Source organism: Portunus trituberculatus, chromosome 41, assembly GCF_017591435.1.
Source record: "Portunus trituberculatus isolate SZX2019 chromosome 41, ASM1759143v1, whole genome shotgun sequence".
Lineage (NCBI taxonomy): Eukaryota > Metazoa > Arthropoda > Malacostraca > Decapoda > Portunidae > Portunus > Portunus trituberculatus.
In genome coordinates this window covers 22,486,183-22,507,825 of record NC_059295.1, presented here as the reverse complement: position 1 = coordinate 22,507,825, position 21,643 = coordinate 22,486,183, and the positions used below count along the sequence as shown (strand labels likewise).

General features: G+C 50.6%; 1 protein-coding gene across 1 annotated transcript in view; it reads right to left on the bottom strand.

Annotated features, from left to right (window-relative positions):
- Positions 1–513: 513 nt before the first annotated feature.
- LOC123517014 (protein tiptop-like) overlaps positions 514–21,643 on the bottom strand; it is a 393,963-nt gene continuing 372,833 nt past the window's right edge. The window contains exons 2-3 of the mRNA XM_045276831.1: positions 7,608–7,686; positions 514–7,465 (exon numbers count right to left, since the gene is read on the bottom strand). Coding sequence (XP_045132766.1) covers positions 4,474–7,465; positions 7,608–7,686 — 3,071 coding nt within the window. The 3' untranslated portion in view covers positions 514–4,473. The remainder of the gene's footprint in view (positions 7,466–7,607; positions 7,687–21,643) is intronic.

Genomic DNA, 21,643 nt, shown 5'->3' with positions numbered 1-21,643 from the left:
CTACTACTACTACTACTGCTACTACGTACTACTACTACTTTTTCCTTTAACATTGCCATAGTTTCATTCTTAAACATATACTTTTATTGCTGCTGCTACTACTATTGCTGCTGCTATTACTACTACTATTACTATTATTACTACTTGTGCTGGTTGTGGTGGTGGTGGTGGTGGTGCTGCCTGCTGGTACTGCTACTGCTGTTGTTGCTGTTGGTGCTGATGCTGTCGTGTGATGAACTATTAACCAACCAGGCATGCCACCAAAACTACAAGTGAGGTCTTTCTTCCTTCACTTTTGTTTATTTTTTTTATTCATTTATTTCATCCATCTATCCACTTAATTATTTTTTTTCTTGTCATCTGGTGCTGTAATGCTTACCTGTTCCTGGTTAAGGGCAATTAGCAGGTAATGCTTTATAAGACGTATGCTCAGCAAGTGTGTTGATTCCCTGAGTGTCACTGGACCAGCTAACCACAGGCACGGGTCTAATAAAGGAATATACTTGAGTCCACTCCAGATACTTTATTTTTATTTATTGTAACTTTACAACTGGAAGCTCAAGAGAGGAAAAAACGCAATAATTTACAAATAGGGTACTTGAACTGTACAAAAAACAATGAACTCAGTAGCCAGCACAGAGGGCAGTGTCCAGGGCGGGCACTGCTGGTATACAGGTTCCTAGCAGAGGGCGGGAGGAGGGCCGGCTGAGACGCCCCCTCACCACGCACACATTGACACAAATAATAATAATGATAAAAAATAAAATGATAAAAAATGCAAATAAGTCCATCAAGGCTATTCACAGTTACCACACAGTGTTTTTGGTTAAGTAATGTAATCCAAATTTTGTTTACATTAGATACTGTACACAAGAAGTGAACCATGAGCACCTGAAATACTATTATCCTCGATGAACTTCAGTGTACAGAGAAAGAGGTTGTGGGTGTCGTGTGTACACTGGCCCGGGTGCAGGCCAGTGTAGCAACGCTTATCGTATCTCACTGGGGTGTACAGGAATGATTCAGAGGGGGATGGGGTCTTATTCGGCTAAGCTTCAGAAAAGTATAGAAATTTCAACTGATACATGTGAAAGAAACGGAACTTAAATAATAACCTGATTCAAGATCACTGGTAGTTTGGCAAAGTAGAGTTCTTAATTACGTATCAGATCTTTGATCCGAAGATTCAAGCTTGAATAAAACATAAATATTACAGAAATAGGTATCAGGATTAGGTCCAATTCTAGCAAGATATACACAGATCAATTATTAAAGGTTCATATTTCAGGGAAAGACCCCGTTTATGTCAATAGAAATTCAATATTACGTATATTTAATGAAAGTTGAATTGGCACTTGGACACTCAAGTATGGACTGTCAAAATCTCCTTTTACAGGGAACAACGCGCTGCGCCAGGAGGCCTCCAGCTCCACCACCACGACGACGAAGGCTCCTCCCGACGGGGCGGAACCTTGGCCTCAGCGCCGAGCAGCGTCGCACGGGGTGTTAAGTACACAACAGGCCACGCTAAGTATTCTGACCAATATCAACAACTCAGAGCAGTCAGTCCCAGCTCACGTAAATAAGAAATGATTATACAAAAATATTAGTTTACAATCACTTCATACTTTAATATCAAGTGCAGTTTTACATGATAACTAGCACAGCATGGGGAGGAAGGGTGTGAGGCCTACGTACAGTTTATTATGTGGATCCCTGTGTCGCGCACCGCTCCGAGCCAAAACACTGACGGCGTGCTCTGACTACTCTGTTCAGCTTCCTTCCTGCTCCCTCCGCGCTCACCTCCGTCCCGCTCCTCCCTGCCACTAACAGTTCTGACAGTAGTGCTCTCTCTCTCTCTCTCTCTCTCTCTCTCTCTCTCTCTCTCTCTCTCTCTCTCTCTCTCTCTCTCTCTCTCTCTCTCTCTCTCTCTCTCTCTCTCTCATGACATCAACTTCTCTTTCCACCAGGAAAGCGACATGTCATCTCTGCAGCGTTAAATGTATGGAGATATCTCATTAAAATTTGCACATGAAAAATCCTGTTGGTCACCCGTAAACAATTGATCACGCGTGGAACAGCTGGACTTGAGAATAATGTACTCTGGCTCTCAGGGATAGCGAGGGTCTAGGCGGCAACTTGTCTAAAGAAAAGTGCGTATGTATATATCAGAAATCTATTACTGTTACTGCACAAACGTCCTTATTACGGATGAGCATCTGTAACCTGACATTTGATAATTCCGAGTCTGCCACAAATTTATAATTTTTTTGCCAATCTGTGACTGAGAGTGCTTGTGCCTCGCGTGGGCTATGCAGGGCAGGCGTATGTTTGTGGGATGGGAGAAGGGGACGGCAAACTGAGGATAAGTCCGAACTTGTTAAAATCTGCAGGTGCTGAGGGAGTGCGAGGCGAGATAGGGTCAAGTTAGGGGCGTGCTGCGTATGTATAAGGTGGAGGGGGTGAGGAACGCGACGCCTTCTATGCACGACTGCTCTTCACGTGGCTCCGGCCCGCTGCTAAATCACACCTGACAACCCCTGATTACCACGCGATGCGAAGGGCTTGACGAGTGCACGCTGCCTTGCTCCTCCACCCTTTGTATTGGTGGCAGCATGTATCATTGCAAAATTATATCTGTTGAGGCCGCTCTAACAGCTCAAGGTCGTGGCTCCCTCCAAGATGTTATTTAATTTTACGTAGAGAGGAGGCAGCTCCAGGCAGCTCAGGCACCTACTGGAAATCCCGCACGCCTCAAGTCAACCTGTGCTAGGAGAACTTCCTGTGAGGAGGTGCGGGATGTACAGTAACATACACTGGTGTAAGATAATTAATACTTGATTTTCCCAATAAATTTCAAAAGCAGAATATACTCTGAACAAAAATATATGTTTCCATTGAATCTCAACGAACGTTGCACAGTTGGTCTGAATGACGACCTTGAGGAATTATTTACGGCATATTGCTGCTTTTGCTCACTTCCGGTGGCGGGTCGGAGGCGGGGCGGCACCTAGACAGTCGCGGTGATGGACTGGGCGATCAACAGGCCTTCATGATTGATGCGCAACATATCTGGCTGGCTTGCCTTTGAAGCCGCCGTGCTCACGCCTTGAATCGTGGAACTCATTTCAGATAGGCGGTACCTCATTAAGGATGAATTATCCGGTGCGCTCTGCAAGGAGAGGGCGTGGCAAGGAAGGCGGCGGCACACCTTATAATAATCCTGCATCTGAATCTTCGATCATAATCAACACGTTTAAAAGTCAAATACACACTAGTGGCGAAATTAGAGAGCAAAACATGGCGGCCTAAGTCCCTTTTATACATCACTACGAGATGAGAGCTTGACTGGATACCGAGGAGGCAGCTCGACTCACACCCGCAGGAGTCAGGCCAGGCGGGAGGGTAAGAGCGAGGTGCGGCTGACCAGCAGCGGGTGGCCGCTACCGGGTGCAGTGGGATCGGAGGTGTTACCCGAGTGGTGGTGACGTGACTCTTGGGATGTGTTGTGGATGGGTGAGCTGTGGTGCTACGCATCACAAGAAATGGATCAACTGCACACGTAACTAAATGTATGTCAACTGTGCTAACATTTCAGGTGACATATACACAGGTGTGTGTGTGTGTGTGTGTGTGTGTGTGTGTTGAGGGGGGGGGAAGGGGCACGGGGTAGTGACGCTGCTCGGCGCGCCGGACGAGGCCCGGCTGGTGAGTCTCGAGCCTCGCCGATCCGTTGCGTTGGTCAGGCGCATTTTTACACTAGGGATAAAAGCATTGAGATCACTTTCAGCAAGTCAAAGACAGGATATTGTAAAAAGAATGATACTGTTACATCATTGATGTTTTCAAATAATTATCAACAATCAATTTGATCATTGCCTTGTCAGCTTAAATCTTACACTGTCTATATATTAATAACTATGTGAAAAAAGTGACAGCAAGTGTGAGCGATTAAGAGTTTGCGACGACCCGGGACGATCAAATCGTCACGGGCGGTGTGAAGATACACAGCGTGAGGCGAGGGCGTGCCGGGGGCAGGGGGCGCCGCGCCCTCCCGCGGCCGCCTGCAGGGCCCTGGCACCGCGGGGGCCAGGCCGGCTGTGGGCGCGGGCTCCCTCGCTACTGCGGGCGTGGCCACAACCCAGCCCGCCCACAACACACACTTTGTACTCTGCGGGTTGTTTTGATTGTTGGCACGTGTCTTTCCTGCGGGCGGGGGACGGGAGCAGCGCCCGCCGGTAGCGACAGTCCCGGGAGGCGGGTGATATGAGGGGACCCCGGCCGCCGCCGCCTCCAAGCTGCCAGGTATCACAAGACTACAGGGGCCACCAAGCTCTCACGAAGGATAAATAGTTACACTGTACACACGAGCCACGCCACACTGTACACGGGGCGGGCGGGGGCGGGGGGTCTTTGGCGGGCGCGGGTGGGGGTGTGGGGAGAAGAGAAGCCACCCCGAAGCAGAGGCCTGCACTACTTGCTGGACAGCTGCTTGGCCAGCTCCGTGTACTTCAGGAACTTGGAGTGAGGTGACTCCTCCACCGGGGGCGCTGGGGGCGTGGCCGACTTGCTAGTAGCAGGGGGTGGCTTGTTGGTGGTTGGCTTCGCAGCGGCGTTCTCAGGGATAACACCATCCTTTACAAAGTGCATTTTTGAGAGATGGTGCCGATAAGCTCCCTTGCTAATGAAAGGAGTGTCACAAAAAGCGCACTTCATGATGCTATCAGCAGTCACTGCATCATTACACGCCCAAGAAAAAGCCAAGATCGCTCCAGGATTTGTCTGAGGACCGGTCGTTGTTCCACTAACTGGCGGCGCACGTGGTTGAGTTTCTGTCTTGTCACACAATTTTTGCAGCGCCGCCAGTGGGTGAGAGGAGGAGCCCTCGCCACCTCCCCCAAGAAGGGCCGAGAGACCGCCAAGGCCACCCGCCCCGAGGCCGGATCCGGAACGTCCTCCCACACTGGCTTCGGAATGAGGAGTTTCAGACCTGCTGCTGCAGCCGGCGGGGGATCCCATCAGTCGGCCTGTTGGAGATTCGCGTCCAGCGTCTGGAGTGAGTTCATTTTCTTCTTCTTCATCACCCTCCTCTTTCATTTTGAATTCTTCTTTCACCCGTATTTCTTCCTTGACTCTAACCTCCTCCCTGGCCGACACAGACTCATGGTCACTGACCTCTCCATTTATTTCTGGTGGCTCCTGCTTCACTTCTTCTCTGCCGCAAAGACTCTCCTGTTCATTATCTGAGTGGTCGGCACCGTTCTCAGTGGGCGCAATCTCTTCTGGAGTGATGGCGGGGTGGCTGTCAGGCCGCAGTAACTCCAAGGATCGCTCGCTGCCGCTCCCATCACGTGTTATGGAGCCTGTTGAGGCAGGACGCGACCCGGGCCGAGACGGTGACCGGGGAAATGTGTCGCGGGTGTCAGAATCTGCACCTGGACTCATCATGGAGTCACTTAGGCCTCTTAGTCCTCCACCTCTGTCACTGGAGCTGAACGATGGCGGGAGATTGAAGGTCGATGGAGTGCCTGCCCCGTGTGGATGTCCACCGTGCAGTCTGGAGAAGGTAGCGTACATGCCCATCAGCTGTGGGTCCATCAGCGGCTTGGAATAGTCGACACTCTCGTCAATACCAAGTCGTCGGAGAATGCTGGAGCCAAGCGGCCCAGCGCCAGGCTTGCCCTTCCCAGAGTCGAAGCTCTTTTCAATCAGCTTCTCGAGGGCGTTTAAAACTGAAGGAGATTCTGACGCACCGCGACCCTTTGTTTTTTCGAACTCTTTTTCCCTTGGGCTGTCACGCGGTGTCTTCTCAGGAGTTTTCTTGCCCTCACTGTCTGTCTCGGGGGCAGAGTCGAGTTTGTTGCTGTAGTCGCTGTCAGGGGAGAGGAGCGCCGACTTGAGCAGGTCACGTGAAGAAGCACCTACACAGTTGCGGATGTGGTCCACGAATAAGGAAGTTTCTATTTTATCTCCACATTTTTCACACGAGATGCGGCCTGATCCAGCCTGCTCCTTCAAGTTCCGGCTGGGATCTCCCGACGAACGCATCTCTTGCTGGGCGCGCTCCAGCTCCAGTAGCTTCCTCACCGGTAGTGACTTTTTGCGCTTCTCTCGTGTCTGTCTGCGTCGAGCTCCCGACTCAGTAATGCTGCGCATGATGTGCTCCTTGTAGTGGGCATTTTTCACCATGTGGTTACTGAGCTCCTTGAGGGAAGCAAACGCCTGGTCACACACCTTGCAGGTCAAGACGGCGTTCACGTGACTCTGGCTGGGCGTCTTGTCCTCGGGAGACCTCCACGAGATTATCTGCTCCTGAGAAATAATGTTGGTGTAATGCTGCGTCTGCTGCATGTGCTGTGTCATCTCAGCCAGGGACTTGAAGCTCTGGCCGCACCACATGCACTTGAGTATCTGGCGGGTTTGCTCTGCGCCCTTTCCCAGCCACACGTCCTGTCCTCGAACAAGCTTCCGGGGCAAAGGCATTGTTTCCTTGATGCTCGACATTAGATCGTTCGACGAAGAAGAGCCTGAGGCCACCGAGGAAGAAGAGGAGGGTGGCTTGGAGGAGGGCGCCTTGCTGGGTGTGTACTGAGGAGGGAGGTGAGTGTGGATGGAGGAAGAGCTGGACGACGGGGGCGGGATGGGTGGCGGCAGATTGACTCCACAGTGCTTGGCTTCCTTCATGTGCGTGGTGAGTTCAGCCAGTGTGTTGAATGAAGCCTTGCACCACACACACTTGAGGACATCCTTTGTGGCATCCTGGCCTTTGCTTAGCCAGTGACTTTGCCAGGCAGTCGCCCGGCCGGAACTGCCTCCTAACCCGCCACGAAACAGGTCTAATCCAGCTTCCCCACCGAGCTTGCTGAGCTCACTCATCCGTTCTAAAGCTCTTGAACCTTCTGAAGGTGTGGGCGGCACGGGACCCATGGGGAACGGTGGAAGCTTCGTTGATATACCATCTCCTTTAAGTTTGCCATTCCAGAGGGCTAACTCAGGCTTCAGCGCAGCCAGATCGGGCCTCAGAGCCATAGCTGAGGCAATGTGAGGCGGCAGAGAGATGCCCCAACTGCTGAGTCCCTTGGCCAAATCCTGTTGCATCTTTCCCTGCGCTGCCTCAAGAAGGGCGTCTGCAGCCCTCTTGCGTGGGACTGACAAGTCCAGCGGCGAGTCCCCGAGCCGGTGGAGGCCAGGGGGCGGCGATCCAGCAAGAGAGGACCTGGCTGACATGGTGAGCTGTTCGTCCTTGCTGAAGGCCGGAGATCGTCGTAGCGAAAAGTCGAGAATATCGGCCTCGTTGTCGGACCCTCGCATGAAGGAGGGGGATGAGATCAGCGGGCGCAGTGCAGGTGGTGTGGCGCGGGGCGAGACCATGTGCGCTGGGGATGAGTTGAGGGATTCTCGGGGGGAGTGGCGGGGAGACATCTTAGGGGAAAGTCCCTCCCGCGAGGCAACACTTCCGCTGTCCCTGGGGAGGAAAGACACAACACTTGTGTTTATCTATTCATGCAAGGATATTCACAGAAAAAAATACTATATAAACATTCTTTTATAAAGACTTATACCCAAATTTTATTTCAACGGCAAAACATGATTGATTTCTGTCTTACCTGCGATGTCTGGGACTGGAACTCGGGGAATCCCCCACCTCGCCGTCCACACCAGGCTCCTTGCCCTCGCACTCCTCCCCTGCAACACAACAGTCGTGGGTTACTCACACATCAACCAACAAAACCATATAATTATGCACTATTAGAAAATAAAGATCTTTTCTCATATATATATATATATATATATATATATATATATATATATATATATATATATATATATATATATATATATATATATATATATATGTGTGTGTGTGTGTGTGTGTGTGTGTGTGTGTGTGTGTGTGTGTGTGTGTGTGTGTGTGTGTGTGTGTGTGTGTGTGTGTGTGTGTGTGTGTGTGTGTGTGTGTATGATCATTGTGATACATGTATGTATGCTTTTAAGGCATCAGACACATTCCTTTCAGATAATTTTCAGAGCCAGCAAGAATTCACACAGTCAGTGAGGGCGTCACCAGCAAGCTTCTTTCACTCTCTTATATGCACACTGAGAAATAAGAAAGAAACAAAAGTATTCCCTAATGTCTTTGCCGGGCAGGCAGCGAGCGCTCTCCCTGCGGAGGCTGAGGTTGTCCGGGCCTGATCACTCCGTTGAGTTCCGGCGACCCGACGATTAGAAAGTTATTAGGACCCGGTCGCCGCCAAAACCCAATTACCACTAATGACGCAGCCCGGCCCTCGGGTCGCCCACAATGCTGGTTTAACCTGATGACCAAAGGGGTACACTGGCGCTTCATTAGCGTAAAGGCTTGATCAAACTCCCCTTTTCGCAGTGTCATTAATCTATAGTGAAGTAATAAGGTCCATCAAGCCCTGAAAGGCCGCCTTGGAGTGTCAAGTGGGTACCGGTTCCAAGCCTTTCACGGACCTGAAAACCCTCACTCCCAGCCAGAAAAAATGGGATAAGCACGAGTCTGCTCGTCATTGGGGCCTTCAGGAGGAGGAGGAGGAGGAGGAGGAGGAGGAAAAGGAGGAGGAGGAGGAAGAGGAAGAGGAAGAGGAAGAGGAAGAGGAAAAGAAGAAGAACAAGAACAAGAAGAAGAACAAGAAGAAGAACAAGAAGAAGAAGAAGAAGAAGAAGAAGAAGAAGAAGAAGAAGAAAAAAAAAAAGAAAAGAAAAAGAAAAAGAAGAAGAAAAAAAAAGAAAAAGGAAAAGGAAAAAAGGAAAAAAAAAAAATAGGAAGAAATGAAATAGAATAAATCAAATAAAAAATAAAGATGAAAGTAAAAAAAAATGAAAGTAATAAAAAAGAAGTTTCATACTGAATATCCTGAATTTTATATGATTTATGCCAAAGCAACGTCAGTGATGTACGTATATGAACATTCTACTGAACTTCCTCTACCGTCACTCTTCTGAGGCGATGTAGTGCGAATAGCAGGGCAGCGTCACCTATACCCTGTGTCTGCGAGCCTCGACCTCTTGCTCACCCCTTTGACAGTGACGCTCCACTAATCAGCCTTGCTTCCTCCGTGGGCTAGCGTCATCCCCACCAGTTGCCGCACTTCTAAACACACCTGACTTCCTGCTCTGTCATCGCCAGCCCTCAGCGTCACACTGCCACACAGTTAAACGCGTGAAGTCGATAAACGATCGCGATCACCGGCAGCTGACGGCCCAGGGAGCAAGGAGGGACGAGCCATAACCATGCACACATCTTTTTCCTCACAGGACCCCAACACTTTAGCGAGGAGGGATGCATCAGCTCGTCCATCGAAGGTCTTAGGCAAAGTGGTACACGTCGAGAAGTCACCGTCGCCTCCGAGGTTAAAGCAAGGCAGGCCAGCAGTAGTCAGGAAGAGTAATGTAATGTAGGCTGGAGCAGTAACATCAGGGCGGGGAGAGTGAGGGTCATTTCCCCGGGGGGAGGAGAGCGCGGCCCAAAGGAGTGCTAAGGCGGCTGTGTGAGGGCTGAGGCGACACATATTCACCAGACCTTTACGTATTCACTAAGGTCGCCAAGAATCGCGCCGCTGATATAGACCCATTTGTGGAAGCTTAGAGCTGGCTGGAGGAAGCAAAAGAAAGCGAACCGACTTCTCACGGCGCCTGTTTCACCCGCGACACTCAGCTTTACCTCCCTAAAGTTTACTCTGGCCATCAGGATAATCTCCCCTTCGCCCTTCTACCGTCCTTCTACGCGAACCTCAGCCCTTCAGCCTCTCCGTCCACCAGCCGGGGCCCGTCGCTCCCCTTCCCTGATGGCTTCTGTCCGCACTGACCTTTGCCAGCCTCCCTCGGCACATAAAGCCAACCTCTGACGTTATGGCAGCACCAGAAGCACCAGCAACAGCAACAACGAGGAGACAAAATTGCCGAATCTATCAGGAGGGCGACTGAGGACGAGAGGCCGGGGCGGGCAGGGGTTCCGTAATAGATGCGACAGTACACATAAAAAACGGTGCCATCGCCTCTGTCGTATACGTGGATCGGGTGCGACAGGGGTTTGGAAAAGGAAGACGGGGCCTGGGGATGTCATAGTCCACGGGAGGAAGGGGACAGATGGAGGGAGTAAGAGAGGGAGAAAGGAAAGAAGGGAGGGATGGAAGGGGCGATAGCATAAGGGAGGCGGCACAGAGCGGGGTCGGAGACAACTGACAGTGGTGCAGGTGGCCAGACGACATCTCTCGTAATATTAATGGGCCTCGGAGCGCTGGTTGTAATACGGCATTGTTGAATATTTACATATGCAAACGCCGCAACAATAGCTTATGGCATCGACGCGACAACCAAAATGCTAAACGAGGAAGAATATCATAAAGAACCGCCCTGAGTCTGGCTGTTGAATTAAACATTAAGCATTGCTCTCGCAGCCAGTACATGCATTTCAAACTGTCCTTCACTCCATCTCATTACCTCACTGTTTGAAGACGAACCTTTCAGCTGACACGCCACACCCTCACCCACACCCCACACCCTCGCAGGCCACCCCACGCCAGCAGCCACGTCACACCACACACAGAGACGCTGCACCACACCCGGAACAAGGCCACCTAACTAACTCCTGATAATTATCCTATTATCAGTGTTATTAATGGCGGTGGTGACGAAGCGGTTTTACTCGACGCCAAAACTTCCGTGGCAAACTCATTACTCTCCTTCCCTCCCTCACTCTTCCCACAGCCCCCTCAGTAACCCCTCTTCATTCCCCGCCTCCACTCAAGTTCCTACTAACGCCCCACGCTGCTCACACTGCTCTCCCTGCCCTCTCGTGTCGCTGTTTGTAACTATTTCTGTCGCTGCCAAAGTCAAATGCACTCAGCTTTGCCTGTCGTGTAAGAGAGCGTGACTTAATTTGTCCTTCACTCATCTCTCCCTCACACCCACGGTTCAGGATTTCTACTCCTCCCCATCCCTTCCCCTCCGCTCCCGTATCTCCCCTCTTCTCAACCTCTCCTGTCAATTGGGATAGAAAAAATCTTAGACCAAAAGCAAAACACTCGACATGGCGGGAGATTCTTCAACATCATTCATCCTTAATTAATTTCTCGTGTAGCCTGTCTTTTTTTTTCCACTCTTCTCTCTCTCTCTCTCTCTCTCTCTCTCTCTCTCTCTCTCTCTCTCTGACAAGCCCGAGGTCAAGAGAGGCATCATTCAGTGCTAATTAATTTTCGATCGAGAGCACCTATACTCATTAATAACGGCGACCGACGGCGGGTACCTGCAGCGTCCACACCACGGAGGACCACGGAGAGAGAGAGAGAGAGAGAGAGAGAGAGAGAGAGAGAGAGAGAGAGAGAGAGAGAGAGAGCAACAGAAAAAAAAAAACAGAACCAGCACCCCATCCTTATATAAACCCCTTCCTTCCTTAACTAACCCAACGAATAATTAAAAAAAAAAGAAAAAGAAAAAGAAAAAAAACTCTTAACCAGCCATCCTTCACTCCTATACTCACTCCTTCCACTCACCCACCCACCTACTTACAAACACCCACCAACATACACTATAGTCCCTCCTACCCTTGCTGCCCTCCCACCTCCTCCCAACTCACTCCCAGACTACTCCCTCTACCCAACTACGCCGAATCACCCTATTCATCGCCCTAAATTAACTCCAGCACTTGTCCAAACAGCGGTGCCCTTTGATTCTCCCTTCAGCTCGCGTCTCGTCATTCACCACCGCGCGTCACTGTTATTCATTACGATTTTCCCGCCTTTTTTTTTCTACAGTTGCGATCTCAAGTGGTGAGAGCGAGAGAGAGAGAGAGAGAGAGAGAGAGAGAGAGAGAGAGAGAGAGAGAGAGAGAGAGAGAGAGAGAGAGAGAGAGAGAGAGAGAGAGAGAGAGAGAGAGAGAGAGAGAGAGAGAGAGAGAGAGAGAGAGAGAGAGAGAGAAACGGCCGTATTCAGAAACGCTTTGCCTGTTTACCACGTCAATTTTTCAAGTCCCCATAGACGAATAGCGCATTTTCTCCTTATGATAAACTAGAACTCTTGTTAATCCATCACCAGAACTATAAAAAATACTCTTAAAATAAGTGTATTTTCGACTAAAGCCTTTGAAAATAGTCATCGTGAGAGAGAGAGAGAGAGAGAGAGAGAGAGAGAGAGAGAGAGAGAGAGAGAGAGAGAGAGAGAGAGAGAGGTAGTTATCACTTGTCTAGGCGCCTCCATGGAGATGATGAACCACAAAAATTAGCACATTCTTCATATCATGTTTTAGTGTCGCTGTTGATGGTGGTGGTGGTGGTGGTGGTGGTGGTGGTGGTGGTGGTGGTGGTTGTGGTGGGTGAGGAAGACAACCATTAAGGAGAACAAGGAACAAGACAGAGGAGGTAAGCAAGAACAAAACTCCCTCCCTCCTTCCTCCCCTACTCTCCTCCTCCTCCTCCTCCTCCTGAAGTCCTCGTTACCAGCCGTGTCTCTTAATGCCTAAATTGCCTCGCCTATAACGCCCACAAAAATATATAATAACATCCTTTCAGCGTTCGGAACAAGGCGAAAACTCATTGAAAACCGCGTTGGATGGAGAAAAATACCATAATGAGAGGGTACGGACACCCGCCGCCCGCCGCCCATTAAGCATGAACTACGCCCTAGCTGCCTTGCCCTCCCCACCCGCGGAAAAGAGGGCAGCGGGCGGCGGGTAGCAGGGGGGTGGAGGGTATACAGCACCTTATACCTCTCATCCCAGGCGACAAAAAGATCCCGACGACGCGAAATAAAACTGCGACACATCGAGAAAGCGAGGAAAGAGCAAATGATCTGATCCTCTTCTACACACACACATGCACACACACACACACACACACACACACACACACACACACACACACACAAACGCACTACCTTTCCTCTCTCTCTCTCTCTCTCTCCCGGGTATCAGCGAGGAAAAATCGAGCCACAGCATCCCCGGCAAGGCTCTCCTGTAATAAAGCTTCGGGCCGCCAAGTAAGCCACATCAGTCGCCAATCCTCTCTGGCCTGACAAATCGGGATCATTGGTGACGAGTCTCCTCATTGTGGTGGGAGGCTGCGGGAGGCTCAGGCGCTAGCTCAGGGGGCGTCGGCGGTGAATAAAAGTTTTTGTGTACCCGGATTTACAGGTGATTCTGGGTAATGTTATGGCGTTGTGATGGCATGTTGGCAAGGCGCCGGCTGGGAGGTGTGGGGATGTGCGCCCTTGTCTTTATGAGAGCCTTGTATTTTTTTTTGTTTTTTTAAGTGTTTTCACAGCCACACTTTCTCTTACAAATTCCTGTATAAATATTACGAGTATGCTTAACCGCGAGGAAGAAGGAGAGAAAGAGAGTGAGAAAGAGAGAAAGAGAACGTAAAAAAAGAAGAAGAAAGAAAAAGAAATAGCAATACCATAAGCTTCCTCGTTGGGTAATGTTTCTTCTGAGCTGAAATAAACGCCCTTCTTCTTCTCCCCTCTTCCTTTGTTCCCGTCTCTTCCTCGACCCACAAGGTAAGTTAGTCTAAGCACCCTCTCCAGCAAGGTCAAGTATCTCAGCCTAACTCCCTAGGGTGAACTCAGCTCCAGATGCACCATTCTCCGAGTTCACCCTAAGCAGACTTCACTGAGGGCGCTGAATAACTCTGGGAATAAAGGAAGTTCCAGAGCGGGCCTCCAAAACATCGCCACCTAAGCAGATTCATTCAAAGACGTCACACGAGCGAGGAAGGAACAGAAGCACGAACGTGGAGGCTGCGGCAGCGTCTCCGGCAGTGTGTGTACGCGGTGTTTCATTAAGGGGAGTAGCGTGGTAAGGTGAGGTGGGGCCGGGGCGTCCTAACAATAAGCCAAATGTGAGCAGGTCTCCAGGGGACTCTAACTCCGGCGCAACCTGGCAAATGCTCACCAAATGAACCACGATCTTCTTCCTTCTCCTCCTCCTCCTCCTCCCCCTCATCCTCTTCCTCCTCCTCCTTATCTTCTTGCCCTTCCTTTCAGCTCTTCTCTCTCATCAGGTCCCCTTTTCTTGTATTTTTTTGTCTCTCTCTCTCTCTCTCTCTCTCTCTCTCTCTCTCTCTCTCTCTCTCTCTCTCTCTCTCTCTCTCTCTCTCTCTCTCCTACCATTACCTTCTTCCAAATTTTTGCAACCCCTCATCCATTTTTTTTTCATTATGCAAGTACGTATCGTCTCCTGAACAAAGAATTAAAGCCAAGAGAGAAAATTGGTATTACAGTGTTGGCATTTGGAGGTCTGAGTGTGTCGTGTGTTTCTCGAGATTTACAGCTCTCATATTACAACTCATTCATGTGAGGTACCAGTGCCATTTGAGAAGCAAAGTAAGCAAGAGGAAACAATCCCATCAGCAAATGAAAAGCGAATTGAGAGGGAGAAAGAGAGAGAAGAAAAAAAAATCTTGCTCTCTCCAGAAAGTGATAGCACGACGCGCTAAAATTAGCCGTAGTACGCCAGGCTCATCAAAGTAAGTCATCCCGCCAATTTGGGGAGAGTCGTCACAATGCTGGTGCTGCGGTACGAAAGTAAGGAAAAAATAATCGTCGACCGCCATAATACGACCCGTCCTAGGCCTTCATTAGCACACAGAGGAGCACTAACGCTGGCTGGCGGGGGGCGGAGGGGGCGGTGGGGGAGTGGGGGCGATGAGGGGCGGCGGAATCAAGAGAGGCGTTGGTGGAAGATCTCAGGTTCCATATTATCGGCTTCCAGGTCAGGTCTGGAAGTGGTGGCGCCGTCTGTCAGTGAGGGATTGACTGGAGCCGCGAGCAAACGACGGGGGAGGCTCCAGGATGCGGCCCAGGGGAGCGACTCGCCCGTAAGTGCCTCCAAGATCTGGAATCCTGGAGCGCCGGAGGAGGGAGGCGGTGGAGCGCCCGCTCGTAAACAGTAATGAACCTAATTGTGGCCGTGGCGTTGCTGCTGCTGCTTCTACTGCTGCTGCTCCTACTGATGCTACTGCTGCTGCTGCTGCTACTGGTGCTACTGGTGGGGATGTTATTACTGCTGTAGTTGCTTGTATGTTTTTAGCGTTTTAAGTATGAATACAGTGGGTGTGTGTGTGTGGTATATGATCACCTATTATGGCAGCAGCACTGAGTCCAGACACTCAGCGGCAATGACAATGCTTCTCCCACCGCCGCCACTTTAAGGCCTTTGGAGTCAGTTGCAGCCCACTTTGTACAGTGTTATTCACAGCGCCTTATGCGCCGCGCCGCGTGGTGGCTCCTCGTGCTCCATTAGTGGAGATGGACTTCACTAGAGGAGCTCCTCGGCTGGCCTCGGCGGGTCGTCGTGGCGGGGGAAGGGTGATGCACGGCTGTCTCGCTCAACACAAACTTTGGTCTCAAGGATATAAGCCGTCTGCCGGACTTGGCTAAACTTGACCCGTGCATTATGTGGCAGTGCTCCTGAGAGGGTCGTGACGGCTATACGGCTGCTACTGTGACGGCGTGAGGAGCGGCTGCTGTAGTCGTTGTTTGTTATTTTAGTATGTATGTTCATGTTTGCCTCCTTGGTGATGATGATGATGATGATGATGACAGTGATAATGATGATGATGGTAACGATGGTCCCAGAAAATGTAACACCCTCTTAGCACAACGATTAATGGTGATGGTGGTGGTGGTGGTGGTGGTGGTGGCGGCAGTGAAAATGCGAGAGAAGGAAGAGAAGAGCACAAATATATGGAACGAGAACTGAAATGAGAACAAGAAAAAAAATAAGGGAGATAAAGAAGAAAAAAGAGAGCTGACACGTCCGGAAGGGAGAGAAGGGGAAATGAGGAGAAGGGTGAGAGAGAGAAAGAGATAGAGAGAGAAAGAGAGAGAGAGAGAGAGAGAGAGAGAGAGAGAGAGAGAGAGAGAGAGAGAGAGAGAGAGAGAGAGAGAGAAGGGATTGGGACTGAAGAGACGTGAAGGGATGAGAGAAAGGGATGGAGGGGGAGGAGAGGAATAGTAGTGATGGTGGTGGTGGTGGTGGTGGAGGGGAGTGGGTGGGGCGTGGGGAGGAGCATAGTGGCAGGTCCTGGTGGGGGATGATGTGGTCGTATCTTATGCGGGAAGGATGGCGGTCGTAAGTAGCAGTGAACGATGATACTAATAGCTTATGCTGGGAATGGTTGTGTTGCCTGGAGAATGGCGGCGCGGGACGAGGACGGGAACGAGGACGAGGACGGGCTGTGCTAGACGAGGGAGCACTCACAAACACACACAAACACACACACACACACACACACACACACACACACACACACACACACACACACACACACACACACACACAATGGTCCCACGAAAAACTAACAAGGTCCCCAAATATCTACGCCCTTACACTCTTCCACCTCACGCCGAAATATTTTTCTATCTATCTATGTATTTTTCTCCCTTTCCTTGTTCTTTTTACAAGGCGAAGGAGCGGAGGAGCGGAGCATGTCCTCACCAGGCACTTGGCAGTCCAGGGGCATCCAAGGGGACAATAGTGGGCTGTTACAATTCAATAAAAATAAATTGGGCCGCTCCCTAATTGCTGACTGATCCAGTCCACCCAATCGGGCGGCAACAGTTCACTTGGACCCCAGAACAGGCGAGGGTAGCGGGCTGGGTGGCTGGGTGGGTGGGGTCAGGTGGGGCTAGGTATGGTTTGGGTGGGGATGGCTTGTGGAAAAACGCTAATCCTCCCCACAATCGCCAATCACCAATCCAGGCCTGAGTGTGAGGAGATCCTGCGACAAACAGAGACATTAGGTCAGGAAGTTGTTAATGAAGTGGAGGCATCTATTGAGCGTAAGGCCGTCCACTCCGTCGATGGCCGCGGAGGGACCGAGGGAGCGCGCCATACCACCACCACCACCACCACCGGCCGGAGGAAGGCGGAGGGCAGGGGAGGGAGAGAGGGAGGGAGGAGATATCCAGAGGGCAGGAGATGTGGGGTCTTGTGGGAATGAGGGAGAAAGGGACGAAAAGAGGAAAAGGTTGCAGCGTGGAGAGAAGGGAGAGAACCATTAGTGGGGATTGAGAGATTTCGGAGGAGGGAAGGAGAGGAATGGAACACATAGACGGTGAAGCGAAAAAAAAAAAAATCTTTTCTTTTTACCAATGAAAATGTGTTTGATCGACTCCGCTGAACTTGAACACTGAGACAAAGACAAATGATAAAAAGTGAAGGCTTAAACAAGCCGGCGGACTGGGATGACGGAGTAAGGTCAAGAGGGCAGTCAGCTGTGCATTGGTCGAGCCAGCAGATCAGGCGCGGCGGGAATACTGATGTCCGTGGGGCGCCGGCGGGAGTGTGGTGGTGACGGGCGCCGCTTGTGGGAGGCGGAGGGAGGCTCGCCCGCTTGTCCTCCCAGACCTGTGCCCTCAACACTCCGCGTGAGGTCAAACGACACAAAGAAGTTAACACCTGTGCCAATTCAGCCTCCCCTCGACCTTCTCCTACGGTGCATTAAAGTCCTGTAATGGCCTTCGCACCCGACGCGGCTCCTATGAACTGAAACGACGGAAAACCTTTAAAACGGGAGAAATACACTCTGAGGAGAGCTCGGACTAAAAAAGAGAGAGGAAAGAAAAGGAACCCCATGAGTGAAAAACCACCCCGGTGTGGAAAGAAGAAAAAATATATATACGCAATAAATATACGGCTGCAAGGGCCAAAAATAATAATTACCAACAGAGAAATGTGTCCAAAAACTATATAAAGACGGAAGAAAAGTTAACCCGAACGAAGAAAAGTCTAACTTAAAATGATTTTTCTCTAAAGTGTTCACGGAGGGTCGAGAAAATCTTTATAAGGGTTTCGGTAATGATGAAATATTTAGTGTTTCTCGCCCCAACGGCCCAGCCTCCCGCCCTCTCTCACCCTCCCGCCTGACGGAGGAACACACATCTTCGCTAAATAAACAGCTCAAGTGGTAAAACTCAGAGGGCAAAACAAAGTCGTAAAATCGTACATAAAACTACAGCGTGGAGACGATGAGCGGGAAAACAAGGTGAGGCGAGGTGAGGTGGGGGAGGCGGGCGTCAGTCAGGCCGACCCCCTGACCCCGCGACCCTCCTCCCCGGGCCACCTCCCCTCATCCTGGATATTTTAGAGTTAACAGTTATCCACGGCGACGATAAACAAGCGGGTTGGGGGTAATACTGCTGACCCCGGCCACGGAGCACTCGTCCCCCGAGACAACATATGGAACACGCCGCACAACAAGCACAAGGGCGGCAGGGACTGGCAACTTTCTACCTCCCGGAGTCTGAGAACCAGAAATCAAACTGATGATGATCCTTCGCTCACATTCCTAACAGCTGCAGACAATAAAAAGGGCAAACGTCAAGTAAACACCATCATTTACTTGGTGCACGATAAAACAAGAAGCGAGAGGCGTCACCTGGAGGGAGGTGTGGACTGACGTGGCTTTATAATATGAGGAAGGAAAGAAAGCAAGCAGCTGGTGCGAGACGAGGTTGATTTCTCCTCAGGGCAAAATCCCGCAAGAGAGACAGACGGGAAAAAATATGAGGCAGAAATCTTTCAAGTCACCTCATCAAGTTAGTAAGTCGATACCTGAATAAACGGGTGTTCATATCAATTCATTTTTTCGCCTACTTGAGCCCTGTCATGTCAGGCTGACAGTGATTTGTTATAACAATACAAATTAAAGCGAAGCGACTTAGGAATCTCTAAATATAGACGCGGATATGCGACTTCACATCTCTTGATCTCGGGTGAACTGAAGCTCAATTTTCTGGACACAGTTATAATGCGAGGAGAAGATCCATCAGCGGCAGGTCAGGCAGGCGGGCAGGGGAGCAGGCAGGCAGGCAGGAAGGCAGGCGGGCAGGCAGGCAGGCAAGCAGGCGGGAACGATGCTCTTACTGATCAAGGTGCAACTTTCTCCAATGTATACAAGACCGTCACAAGCATCCACCGCAGAGAGAGAGAGAGAGAGAGAGAGAGAGAGAGAGAGAGAGAGAGAGAGAGAGAGCAGAGCAGTTGATGGGCGGGCTGGTGGTGGTGGGTGTGACGGGGGCGGGCTGGTGGTGGTGGGTGTGACGGGGGCGGACGGGTGGGCGTGGGGAGGCTGTGGGTGGTGTGGGAGGGGGAGGGAGGGGCGTCCATTAGGTTACCAACGCCAGTCCGTCACCGCCAGCGGACTCGACGGTGCGTGACCCTCCACCCACCAGTCGCTTCTTCTGGCCTTTCTTGCTGCGTCGTCTTCTTCTTTCTTCCTCTCCTCCTCCTGCCTCCTCCTCCTCCTCTTCTTCGTTCCCCTGTCCATCTGCCTTGCTTACCTCCTCCTATTCATACTTGGTTAGCTGGGCAATTCTTACCATTTGCTCTTAGTTGTTTTTCTCTCCATTTTTCCCTTTCTTCTTGTCTCTCTTGTTGATCTATCCTCTTGCTGCGAGGTTGTATATTCTCCTTCCCTTGTGGACTTCTTCCCTTTTCTTCCTTCTTCTTTCTTTACCTTTTCTTTCTTTCTCTCTCTCTTTTTTCATCCGTATTGTCGTTGATTTCTACACTTTTCCTTATTTTCCTCCTCCTTCCTCCTCGCCTGGGCTCTTTTGCCTTAGTCAGCGGCCCATTCCTCCCCTCAGTCTCTTTGTGTTCAGTGTCTTGGCACAATCATTTCACCATCTCTTATCTGGATTACTGGGAAGTGCTCTCTCTCTCTCTCTCTCTCTCTCTCTCTCTCTCTCTCTCTCTCTCTCTCTCTCTCTCTGTCCGGCCTTTCTCCTCGGGGATCCATCTTCTTCAGCCGTCATCCGTCTCCAGTCTTACGCGACGTGCAGAATACGCTACGAGCCCTCTCTTCATCAAACATTATTCTTCTTCCTCAAGAAATGGATCTTAAAACACGTGTTGATCCTGACAGTGACACAGCGCGCTGGCAACCGGGCGAGGAGCCAGCGTGCGAGGGGTGGAGGAGAGAAGTGGAGGATGCATGGGAGAAACGCATCCCAGACACCAAGATGTATTCACTTCACTCACGGAAGGCCATCATTAGCGCCGCCTTGCATGATGGGAATAGAAATAAGACAGAAAAAAAAGTAGGTGCAAATTAGAAATAGTCTCTTCTTGAAGAAAACAGGTCAGGTCGCAGGAAGGACTTCAACATAATGCACCAACACAAACGCCAGACGGAACCTACTCGTTCATACTTGCAACAAAGGCCACGTCTGATCACACCAAAGAGCCATTGTCAGACAAAACACCGCCCATTACTGAGTCAAAGGGATCCTGATTTGTAAGGCGCGGGGGACGACTTCAGATGTTTATAGATGTCAGTTTGGGATGGCAGAATCAGCTTCGGGGACTGCGCGAAAGGGGACTCGGGAGGAAAGGTGGAGGAGGGAGGTGGATGAAGATGAGTTATGCCTTTTATCCCACACTACCGCACGTTATTAAAACCTTAGTAATGCTCCTGATAGCGGCGTGACGGGCAGCACCTTTAATGTATTATTTGTAGAGGCATCACCGTGATGAGGGGGTGACGGGCCACGCCGCAGTGGAGACAGCTTAACATGGCCTGACAGAGCCATTCTTGCCGCGGCGAGGGGCCTCTTCAGAGCGTCTTCTCCCTTCACTCACACATCCTGGCCGGGTGTCTTATTACAGCAGTGGTGACGGGGGCGGCGCGGCGATTGAAGGGTTAGGTTTGTGAGGACCTAATGGCAGGAGGCGCTAATGGGCTGCTTGAGGGTGTCAATTCTCCAGTCTCTATGATGTCAGAGATGACGCCGCGAAAATGTTGACATTTTCATTTCGCATTAAAAAAAAGGTTAGCATATAAATAGTGTGAATGATGAGACAGAATCACTCTAGAGTAAGTGTGGCAGTAAAACAGTCTTCTTGTACGGCGGCGTCAGATTTTTTCTTTTATCATATGACACATTAATTACCCAAGCCTGGTCAGCACTGGTCATCAGCACCAGCCAAGGGTAGCGGCGCCACCCGGGGACGCTCCCCGGCTACTCATCTTGGTGCACGTTCCCATGAGTGAGGCGGTACAGGCAGACGTCGTGCTGGCGAGGTTGGTCCGAGCTGTCTGGTGAACACTCGCCTCATTAGTCACTGTGCTTTGCTAGACACCGGAGAGTTGAGACGACCCTATAAACATGATTAATAGGCCACCCGGCATTTAGCTTATCGAGGCTGTGGCCTCGACCCTACGGCTCCCTGGAGACCCTGGCCTCTCCCCACATCACCTGCCATCCTTCCTACACCCGGATCTAGTGACAGGACGACGGGGCCCCGAGCCGCGGGGGTCCTGAGGCGCCAGCTGCCTCACTGTATTCTCTTTGTCACAAAACACCTGCTTCTGTTCAAACACTTGTGCTAGGTTATTAAAATAGTTATACTGTGTATTTTTGTACCTGAGCTCAAACGAGGCGAAAAACACGCAAAGGCTAATACAGTGATTCATGACAACTATTCATACCTATATTGAATAAAATACAAGAACTTACAAAATACACAGACAAAAGAAGTGAAAAGTCTAATGAAACCAAGCGACGAAGGCGGCGGCGCGGGCTGGGAGGTGCTGCAGGGAGGCGCTGGTGACGACGTCTGTGCTATAAGTTATGCCGTCGTTACGTTTAATGACAGTATTTATCTCAATGAAGCTCT